This window comes from Sturnus vulgaris, chromosome 27 (assembly GCF_052056855.1).
Source record: "Sturnus vulgaris isolate bStuVul1 chromosome 27, bStuVul1.hap1, whole genome shotgun sequence".
Classification (NCBI taxonomy): Eukaryota; Metazoa; Chordata; class Aves; order Passeriformes; family Sturnidae; genus Sturnus; species Sturnus vulgaris.
The window spans coordinates 3,225,873-3,237,121 of record NC_142269.1 but is presented as its reverse complement, the minus strand read 5'-3'; the positions used below and the strand labels follow the sequence as shown (position 1 = coordinate 3,237,121).

Here is an 11,249-nt window from a genome sequence, read left to right as displayed (position 1 = left end):
AAAGTTTCCCCCACACCCGTGCTGATACAAAACTTTTTTACTTATTTATACATTTTCAGCAAAGGAAGCAATTAATTTGTCGGTATAGCTCTTTTCTGCTATTTTGTAGCGGTTTGTAACCAGTGAGGCAAAGCTGTCATTGTTGCCAATCCTTAATTGCCTGAATGTTTGTAGAGAGTCTTATCCAGGGCCAGCCTTCCCCTCCTGCCACTTCCAGCCTCAGGGTGAATTAATTCCATTACAAAGCACCCCAATAACCAAATCAACCAGATTCCACAGCACAGCCACGCTCATTGAGATGGGAAATGCAAAATATTTTTGTTTTCTCTCTCCTTCTCCCAGGTGAGAACTGCTGCTGCTGGCCAGGGGCTTCCACATCCACCCACTGCTGGCTCCGGGATTATTGGGAATATTCTCCACAATGTTTTCCTGGCAAGTGTCTCCTCCAAAGCCTGAAATCCTTGGATGCTGCTGCATTCCTTCGTGTCCCCGAGTGCTGCCCGTGGTGACAGAGCAGCAGGTGATGTTGGCTCTGCGAGGTGCAGGGTTGGTGTTTGCATTCCCATTTCTCCTGGAAACCGCTTTTCACCCCTCTTCCCATTCCCATTTTTTATTCCCACCTAAACTGTGGATTTTTAGCGATGTGTTTCTCCTCTCAGAGCTGGAGTAGCAGAGGAAATTACAGCAGCAGTTTTGCAGACAACAAAGAGATCCCCCCCTCCCTGTCAGCCTCTCTGTAACCAGAACAAACAGAAATTCTCCTTTAATCCAGCACTGGCCAAGTGTCACTCTGCACTGGGGAAGTCAAGTTCTGTTTCAGGTTCTCCTGATCAAAATTCTCTTGTTCCCGGGAAGTGGGAAATTAAATTGGGCACCTGTGGAAAGGGAGGTGGAATTTCGGCTCTCCTCCCTTTGCAAAAGTTATTTAGCCCCCCTAAAAGAGAATTATTGTCACTTCTTCGTGTCTGGGGCACAATTCTGTGATAAATAAACAATTCCAGGTATTTGAACCTTGGCTATTCCGATGGGGATTTTGGCATGTGTGAAGGGAGAGCTCTGAATTCCCAGCTCCAGGGACAATTCCCACCAGGCAGGTGGCATTTCCCTGGAACAAGGGACACCAAACGCTGCCCTAGCCCAGGTTTGGAGGTGTCACCCCTCTCAATTTGATTTCCACGGGAAGCTGATTAAACCAAGCTCTGAGAGGAGCTGTGTGCAAGAATTTTAACTAGCTGCTGCTTTTTAATATTCACTTCCTCTTCGGGTTTAATTATTTTGTTCCTGCGTTTTCCCTTTCAATTTACTAAAACTCCAGAAATGTAATTAGGGAGAGGCTGAGCTGCAGAGAGCTGCCAGCGTTTCTGTGCCGTGATGAACAGGAGCAGCCCAGCCTCCAGGACAGGATTCCAATCATTATCCCCTTATCCAGGAAGGATCTGCGGCACGTCGGGATCAGAGCTATTGAAAATGCAGCGCTAATTAAACTCCCCTATCAGGAGAGGATGAAAACGCAGTTATTTCATGATTTCCTGGCTTTGCCAGCTCTGTTAGGAACCCAAACAAACCCCACTCCAAACAAAGCCCTGCTCAGTCACGGGGGGAGATTTAATGAGATTTTAATTCGTGCAGCACTCACGGAACCAGAGCAAGGTGCTGCTCCCCTCTGCCCGTACCAGGGGCACCTGTGGAGCTCATTTCCCATCTGGAGAGCACCAGGAATGCTGTGCCACGGAATTGCCATGGAATCCTTGCTAGATTTGGGGAGATGCTTGGGTCATGTTAAATTTAAATCGTTGGATAATGTGGATATCACAGGCTCCCATGGTTTAGCTGTTAAGTGGTCATTTTTTTTTTTTTTTGCTACAGCCAATTAAGAATCCATTCTCTCCTGCTGGTGCCCGGGGTGTTTCCATCCCTGGCAGCTCTCCTGCTCCTCCCAGCCCCTCTGGAGATTCTCCTGTCACAGCAGCCCCGGCTCTGTCACCTCGCTGTGCTCACACGGGGGCTGAGGATGGGCAGAGCTGCTGGATCCTGGAATCCCTGAGCCGTGGAAAGGCTGAGAACCCTGCAGGGAAGGGGGATGGAGAGCCCGGGTGCTGCAGCCCCTTCTCCTCCAGGGATTCACACCAAAATCTGGGTGCTGCAGCCTCTTCTCCTCCAGGGATTCACACCAAAATCTGGGTGCTGCAGCCCCTTCTCCTCCAGGGATTCACATACCAAAAATCTGGGTGCTGCAGCCCCTTCTCCTCCAGGGACTCACACCAAAATCTGGGTGCTGCAGCCCCTTCTCCTCCAGGGATTCACACACCAAAACCTGAGCCCGAGGCTGAGCCCAGCAGTGCCACCTTCCCTTCCCTGGGGCAAAAGGGGAAGGGAAATATCCCCAACTTCAAGAACTCCTGCAGTGGAGAGAGGTTAAAGCAGCTTGTTCATGTGTATAAATTGAATAACGGTGTCTTTTAGAGAAGGAAACCAAATATTGATGTATTTGATAATAGGTGTGGAAAAGAGTTGGGAAATGGGTTCGTTCCAGGTTCAAGGAATGCAGAGGGTCACAGGATTCTCCTTCAGGTGGATTTTCCTTCCCTGGGAGGGTGAGGAGGGGCTGGGATGGAATTCCCAGGGAAGGCTGGACAGGGCTTAGAACCACCTGGGACAGTGGGAGTGTCCCTGGATGGAGCTGGGTGAGCTTTGAGCTCCTTCCAACCCAAACCCACTCTGGAATTCTGTGATGGAGGCACCCAGATCCCAAACCACAGCCTTAAGTCCAGTTCGAACCCCACTGGGATCAGCCTTTCCAGCAGAGAATTCCTGCTGCTCTGCTGGGACAGTCCCCCCTTAACCCAGCCCCAGTTCCCTGCTCTGCACATTTCCCACCCAAATTTCCTTCCCTGGCTCCCAAACACCTCCAGAAAACCTTCACCCAGTCCTTGCTACCACGATAAAAATCCACTTTTGTTTAGGAGAAAACAAACACTGCTTCAAACAAGCCCTGCCCGGGAGGTTTTAATTGCAGGGAATCTGCCGGGTTGCTATTTTTACCTGGATTGGAGGCGCATCAAAGCTGATTTTGGAGGAGAGGAGGAACTCAGCCTCTCAATGCACAGCGGCAGCAGCTCCCCCAGCCCTGAGCCGGGCTTTGCTGCTCGTTAGCAGCGGCTCCTGATGAGGCTGCTCTTGTTTTCCACGCTGCTTTTGATCCCGGACTCATTAAAATCTGATCCTGCTGTGGAATTGTTTCCCTCTCCCCAAACCTGCGGGGTTGGGGGTGCCCAGAGCGTTGTCCCCAAGTCCCCCAAATTGGATTCCAAAGCTTTTCCCCACAAGCAGGAGCTGGGTGGGAGCTCCAGCCCAGCTCCCTTCCCAATCCAAACCTTTCCTGGGGTTTGTTTTCCCAGCCACGCTCACAACAAGAATTAACAAATAAAGGCTTTATTGCCTTGGAATATTCAGGGTTTGGGGTATTTGGAGCAGAGTTTCCTGCTGGCCATGGGGAGAGGCCTCTGCTCCTGCCCCGGGGCTGCCTCCAGCTCCCCCCTGGGGGGCTCCAAACAGGGATTTTATGAAGGGAAAAATCCCAATATTTGATTCCATGTGGGGACAATTAAACCAAACCTGCAGGAAAGCAAATTGTCAAATCCTTAAATCATCAAATCATTCACCAGCCTGGAAACCTTTCCTTGCTGTCCCCAAAACATCCTCGGGGTATTTCAGAGGAACGCCAGCATTCCAAGGGAACAACAACAGCAATTCCTTACCCACCTTTACTCTCCCACCACCAGAAAATTACCACTTCCAGAATTCTCTCCATCCCTACAAAATACCCAAAAATTCAATCCCCTCTCCAAACATTTGGGATTTTTTTTTTTTTTTTGTGTGGGTTTTTTTGTTTTTTTTTTTTGAACCATCTGCTGCTGGAGCTGCAGGAGGAGCTGGGAGAAGCAGGGGAGATGAAAGGAGAGGGAGCAGAGCTGCCAAATTCCCCCCTGCGGGTGCCGGGGCTCAGTTTCTCAATCTGAGCTCAATCCAAGCTCAATCCGGGTCGGTTCTGCTTCCCCCGACCCAGCTTCCCGGGACAATCCCGACGGGAATCTTTTCTCTGGGAGCAGCCGGGAGGAGCAGGGGGAGCTCCAAAATCCGGATTTCAGCTCCAAACCCGGCTCCAAGGGGCTCTGGGGGTGGTCGGGAAGGATTAAACACAAAGAAAAATTGGTGAAAAAAAAACCTGGAGAAAATCTGGATTTGCAGCTGGGTTTGTGTCCAGCAGAGCAGCTGGAGCAGGGAGAGCACAGGAGCCGCTTTTTGCTTTTTTTGGGTTTCTGCCGCTGTCGGTGGGGAATGGCTGAAAGCAGAGTTCCCCCTGCCGGTAACGGCAGAAAATCGGGATCTGGAGCCAATAAAAACCGGGAGGGAGGAAAAACGGGATCGGTTCGGAGCTGCTCAGCTCGGCCCTGGCGACCTGAACCTGCCCGAGGCACCGAACAAATCCCAGCAATTCCCTGAGGGAATGTCCAGAACATTCCAGAGCCTCACTCCTGCCCCAAAGTTCCTGCTGGGAAAAAGCTCCTTATCCCAAAGCTGCAGAGGGAGCTCCCAGGGCTGGAAAATCCCCCAGATTTTTGATTTACCTGGATTTGCAACCCATGAACTGGAGAAGGAGCCAGAGCTGGCAAAACCCAGAGAGCTGTGGAGACTCTGAGCACTGGGATCTGTCCCTCGGGAATTCTGAGCTGCCTCCAGGTTACTGACACTGGGAATTATGGAATGGTTGGGGCTGGAAAGGACCTGAAATCCCATCCAGGATCCCAGGGCTGGATGGGGCTCCCTGCTGGCAATAAACACAACAGGCCACGGCAGCAGGAATTAAAATCCCTTTAGTCTTCCCCTGGATGTTCTGGCAGCACTTTGTGCTCCTCTGGCTCTTCCCTGGAGTCTGGAGGAGTTTCCTGACATTTCCCCCCAGTCCAAGCCCTGCCTCGGGGTGGGAAAATGGAGCAAACCCCAAAATCCACGGATCAGAATCTTCCCTCTCAAAAGGGAGAAGAAAAATCAGCAGAGGATGGAAATTCCTTGAATGGCACCCTGGGATTTGGGGTTTATTCTGAGGGACAGCTGGATCCAGGCAGGAACATCCCAAAGGTTCTCTGGGAAGGGTTGGGAACCCCAGAGAGCTGCTCTGGGAATTCCTCCTGGGGTATCCCATGGGATGGGAGAGGAGCTGCCCCAGGAGATCCCCCCCAATTTGGGGAATTCTCATTTCCTGGGAGCCAGGACAGAGCTGAGGCACATCCAGGATTTCCCTGCTGAGAGGAAATCCCAGCAGGAGAAAATCCAACCCTCAGCTGGAAGGGGATCACCCCAAAGGATTGGGATCATTCCCCCCCAAATCAGCCAAATCCCCACAGAAAATCCCAGAGAAGTGGCCATTGTCTGGTTTTCTTTAATAAAGGTAGGAAGGATTTGTGTTTTCCTGTTAAGGCAAGGATCTGCTGCTGCTGCTCAGCCCTGGGGGCAGCTCTGATTACACAAAAAAAAGCTGAATTACACCTCAGAATAAAGGATTACATTTTAGAGACGATCTAGAATTAAAAAAAACCAAACCAAACCAAAAAATAAATCCCACACGGTTTCCTTCTGATTCCCTGTGCTGAGTCCAGTTCCAGGCCAGATTCTGAGGTACAAGACAATAAATTAAAAGTTCATTCCAACTGCGGCGATCTCAGTGCGACGTCTTCTTCACCCCCTTCCCGAATTTGGCATCGAGTCCAAGGCCTGGGAGGAGACAAAACACAAAGTTTGTGTTCCTACAAGCAGCAGGGAGATGGGAATTTGGGGAGAAATCAGCTGAATATCCCCAAATTCACCCATGGAACGAGCTGGGGGGGGAAAGGATTAAAAAAATCTGCTGGTGCCACCCTCCCTCCCTGTCCTGGGTTTGAGTAGCTCCCAGTTATTAATTTTTACATTTTGTATTGAGATTCTTAATTGAAAACATCTCCACAAAGTAGAAGGCATCTAAAATGAATGGCAAAAAAATATTTTTGAGCAAATAATTGCATAGTTGTATTTTCAGGGATTAGTTTGTTTTCCTGTTCTTTCTTTTTTCCTGCACTGTTGTGCAAACTCTGGTTACTTCTAAAGCTTCTTGAGTTTAAAGGAGTTTAAACAAAATGGTTCTATGCAACAAAGAGAACTTTTTAAATGTAAAGTTGCTCATTATAAAGCAGCACAGACTGAATTTGAAAAGATGAAGGAATATAAAGGGAAGTCTCAGCTTTTACTGTTTTAGGTTTAGTTCATACACACGTGGGAATTTTAAGAATTATTATTTTTTTTACTTTGTGGGTTCAATATGCATGGTAACTTTTTTTTTTTTGAATATTGAGGAGTGTTTAGGCAGAAAATCCAAATTTTAATTTTGTTATTTTCCTCTTATTTTATATTGTAATTTTGTATTATTGCTATAATAATTTTCTATTGTTCATATTATTCTACAGCATTATACATTCTATATTTTTATATTATCTACTTTGTATTATTAATGTTACTTTTACATAATAATTCCTATACTATATTTTATTTTATATTATATCATATTATAAAAATAGATAAAAATATAAAGTATAAAATTATAATAATATTTGTATTATTTTCATAATCTTTATATTGTATTTTTATATTACTTACATTGCATTTCAATATTATCTTTACATTACTTATATTATATTTACACATTATTTATATTATATTTTCCGATTATTTTTATATTACTTATATTACATTTTAATATCATTTTTACATTATTTAGGATAAAGATATAACATAAGTAATGTAAAAATATAAATGATGTCGAAATAATATGGAAATGTAATAGAAATAATGGAAAAATATATTGAATTTTAATATAATTTATATAATTTTCTATATTATTTTACATTATTTATATTCTATTTTTACATTACTTATATTACATCTTCATCCTATTTTTACATTCTTTCCATTACATTCCCCTGCTGATGAAAACCCTGCTCAACCGTGACTTCTCCAGACGAAACCCCCTGTGTTTTTTTTCGACTCCATTTCTCATTTCCAGGCTCCTCCTGCCCCAAACCCCGCTGGCATTTCCCTGCCAGGCTCACCCAGGAACACGAGCACAGTGCCCAGCCACTGCAGGGCACTGATGGGGTTGGCAAAGAGCACCACGGAGGCCAGGATGGTGAAGAACTTGCGGGTGGTGGTGATGATGGAGCAGGTCAGGGGCCCGAAATACACCACGGTCATGAAGATAAAACTCTGGGGGGAAAAAAAACCAACAGAGCAGAGTCCTGGTACAGCACTGCCAGCAACACCACAGAGCTCCTCCCCTCAAATCCTGGGGGTTTTGGAATGCTGGGATGGGCTGGGAGCTCATCCAGGGATGGGGGGCAGGCACAGATTCCCTGGAATTCCATCCCAGCCCCTCCCAGGGAATGAAACCCCACCCCAAACCCCACCCCAAAGCCCGCGGGGCCCTGCTCAAGCACGGACCTGGCCCAGGGCGCTGGTGAGGCCGAACAGGAGGATGTTGGAGATGATGCTGGGATAACGCTCCGTGAAACTCAGGAACTCCCAGAGCTCCCCCGTGAACAGGATCCCTGGAAAACAGCCCGGGATCAGCACCTGGGGGACGATTCCCCACCCACAGCGGGTCAGAACCCCCAAAAGCAGGGAATGAATTCCACAAACAAAGGGGGAAACAGCAGCAGGAGAAGCAATCATCCCCCTGGTTAATTAGTGAAAGAAAGATCATTAACTGGGATCAAATTCCAACAGAACAGTCCCGGACTAATTAATCAGGATTGCTATTGCCTAATCTGGAATGATTTGGGCTGGAAGGGACCTTGAAGCTCCTCCAGTGCCAGGGGAACCTCCCAGCCCCTCCTGGGCTCTGATTTCTGCTCCAGCTGGAGCTGCTCTGGAACTTCCCAACCTTCCCTGGCTCTGATTTCTGCTCCCAGCTGGAGCAGGAGCTGCTCTGGAACCTCCCAACTTTCCTGGGTTCCTTTTTCTGCTCCAGCAGGAGCTGCTCTGGAACCTCCCAACTTTTCCAGGCTCTGATTTCTGCTCCAGCAGGAGCAGGAGCGGCTCTGGGAGCTCCAGGGGGTGGCAGGGCTGGGCCATGAACGAACAAACAAACAAACACAAAACCCCAACAAAACCAAAGCCCAGAGTGCCCCAGGCCCAGGGCCCAGCCCCAGCCCCTCACCTGCCCCCAGGAACAGCGTGGACCAGAGGTTGACGTTGAGCATCATGTGGTTGGAGCTGGTCTGGTAGTGAGCCCTCATGTGGTCCTGGGCCACCCCCGTGAGGCCATCCAGGGTCAGGGACAGCAGCTGGGCATGGACAGACAGACAGGGGACACACAGACAGGGGACACCATCAGGCCCAGGTTCTTCTCCCCAGGGAAAACGCCAACTCCCTCATTTTTTACAGCAGTTACCAACAGGGGTTATTAACGGGGATTGTTAATTGGGATTGTTAATTGGGGCTGTTGGGGTGTGCAGAGCACAGGAAGGCTCCTCTCACCCACACCTGTCCTACTACAGCTCCAAGGCACACCTGAGAATTTGGGGTTTATCCCAGGTGAGGGGTAAATCCCACCTGAGAGCCAGGTTTTATCCCAGGTGTAAATCCCACCTGAAACCCTGGAATTCATCCCAGGTGAGGAATAAATCCCACCTGAATCTCAGGGGTAATCCCAGAACTGCATCCCACCTGAGTCCCCCAGGGCTCCTCCCAGGTGTGACCCCAGCCCTGTGGGGTCCCAGCACTCACCAGGAGCAGCTCCCCGTAGCCAAAGACGTGCTCGGTGTCCCCTGTATCTTTTTTGGGTTTGTACAGGAACAGGGCCACGCCGGCCACGATGAGCAGCACACACAGGTACTTGGCTGGGGGGTACCTCTTCCTCAGCAGGGTCACCCCCAGCAGCATCACTGGGGACAAAGGAAGTCAAAAACTGACCCCAAAACCCACCCACAGCAATTAAACCCCTACAAGGTCACTCCCAAATCATGGCTGGGGAGAAAGAACCCCTCAAACTGATCCCAAACCCTCCCTGGAATCCAACCCAGCCCAGGATGGCTTGGACAGGTGAGGAGCTGCTGGAGGCACAGAAATCTCCACAAATACATAAAAAATGGGGAATTCTCTCACCTGGGATGGGTTTACAGGACTTGCCCAAGACCTGGAAGGGAAGATGGGTGTTAATGATCCACACCCCAAACTGAGACCCCAAAAATCCCCCTGGGGCAGCTGAGACCCAGCAGGGAACGTTCAGCACCCATCTCCAAGGGAATTCCTCCAATTAACACCCCCCCTCAATTAACAATGCCCCCAATTAACACACCCTCCCCCTATTTTGGGGAACCCTCTCCCTTCTGGGAGCTCGCTCAGCCCCTCCCTGCACCCCCAGTGACACCAAAGGGACCCCAGGAAAACGAGAGCTGGGCTCAGTGTCACAACGAGTGTCCCCTCAGTGTCCCCATGTCCCCGTGCCGTACCTGTGTGGGGTAGCTGACGAACTGCAGCGCGGCGTTGCTGGACACCATGGCGCCCAGGTAGGACAGGGAGCAGGCCCCGTACAGCCAGCCCCGAGTGCGGTCCGGCCGGGCCGCGTCCAGCAGGCGCAGCACTGCGGGGACAGGGAGAGCTCAGCACCGGCCCCGGGCCCGGCCGGAGCCGCGCCGGGGGTCGCGGGGGTCCCGCACTTACGGAGCTTGGCGAAGGCAGCGTTGATCACGCACTGGATGAACACCAGGCTCAGCGCGTACTTGAACTTCTCCTGCTTCGCTCCCTCCCCGTAACGGCCCCGGGTGCTGCGGGACGGACACCGGGGACACACCGGGAACACCAGGGACAGAGAAGGGGACACACCGGGAACAGAGCGGGACAGGTACCGGTGACACCGGGGAGAGAACCCAGGGAGAGACCCCGGCCGGGTCCGGCTCTGCCCCGCTCCCAGCCCCGCGTCCCTCGCCGGTGTCCCGGTCCCTTGTACCCCCAGCCGCTCCCGCCCTGTACCTCCCTGCTCGTCCCATGTCCCCCCGTCCCTGTTCCATGTCCCCCCAGTCACTCCCGTTTCGTGTTCCCCCATCCCCGCGCCCCGCTCGGTGGCGGTGTCCCCGGTGCGGTGTCCCTCACATGCTCTCCTGCAGGATGCCATAGTAGAAGTAGCAGGCGAACACGCCGAGGAAGCAGACGGGCAGGCGGAGGCGCTCGGGCAGCCCCACGGCCGCGCTCGCTCCCATGGTGGCGGCGGGGCCGCTCAGCGCGGGCGGCAGCTCCAGCGCCACATCCCGCGGCGCCCCGGGCGGCCTCATCGGCCCCGCCGCTCCCGCCCCGCCCCGCGCCGCCCAGCGCGCTGCCGGACCCGCGGCGGGGGGAAAAGGCGGGCGAGAGGCGCTGGGGACAGCGCGAAGCAGCGCGGGGGATCCGCGCCGCGATCTCCGAACCGTCCCCGGGGCTGCGCTGGCCGCGGTTCGGCCGCGATGGGAGCGGCGGGGCGCGGCGCGGGGCAGGCACTGCGGTGGGCACCCGAGCCTTGGGGACCTCCGCGGTGCGCGGCGCGTGCAGAAGCGCCACCCGATGTGGATTGCGGCGATTGGGTGCCCTGAGGGGACGGGGCACAGGGACGGGCTCTAATTGGTGATCCCGGCGGAGATGCTCCGCTCACTCTCGGCGACACCGAGCGGGACCTTCCGGGGTTCAACCCGAACCCGGCGGGGCGGAGGTGTCGGGTCCCGGCCCGCCCCTCCTGAGGCCCCGTTCAGTCGCTCCCGCTGCTCCAAGCCGCGCCTCTGGGAGGTTCCCATGCTCGGCGGGGCCGGGGGAGCAGCGAGTTAGCAAAGTACTTTGGCCAGGGAGGGATGAACCCCCTCCATGGCGCTTTGTCCTTCACAGTTCCGCTCATCCTTACGGGAACCCCATCACGAGTCCCAATCTCTGGGCTGGCACATCCCATCTCCAGGGCGCTGCTTCCCGCAGGCTCCACGGAGGAGCTGCCGGTGCTGCAGTTCTCGAGGCTTCACACTGCGAGGGAGCTCTGGAAGCTCCTCGGCCGTGCCCGCACTCACCACGGCGGCCTCGGGAACGGGCGCGCCGTGCCCGCCCTGTGCCCTTATTAAAGATGGCGGCCGCCACAGCCGCCCCCTTCCGGAGCGCGCAGCCCGAAACAACAATGGCGGCGCGCGGCTTCACTGCCGGCTCCGCCT

The 11,249-nt window shown here is 52.5% G+C and overlaps 1 protein-coding gene across 2 annotated transcripts; it reads right to left on the bottom strand.

Moving 5' to 3' along the window:
• Nucleotides 1-5,424: 5,424 nt before the first annotated feature.
• Nucleotides 5,425-10,379, bottom strand: SLC35B1 (solute carrier family 35 member B1). 2 transcript variants are annotated; one of them, XM_014889433.2, is made up of 9 exons: nt 10,180-10,379; nt 9,751-9,854; nt 9,540-9,670; nt 9,193-9,223; nt 8,815-8,972; nt 8,246-8,372; nt 7,528-7,634; nt 7,140-7,293; nt 5,425-5,772 (listed from the first exon to the last, which is right to left on the bottom strand). In XM_014889433.2, exons 1-9 carry the CDS (start codon nt 10,356-10,358, stop codon nt 5,720-5,722), a joined length of 1,044 nt encoding a protein of 347 aa, XP_014744919.2. In that variant the 5' UTR covers nt 10,359-10,379; the 3' UTR covers nt 5,425-5,719. The 2 variants fall into 2 exon arrangements, with proteins under 2 accessions (XP_014744919.2, XP_088035520.1); XM_088179394.1 differs by lacking the exon at nt 10,180-10,379 and having other exon boundaries at nt 9,751-10,147.
• Between the last annotated feature and the right edge of the window lie 870 nt (nt 10,380-11,249).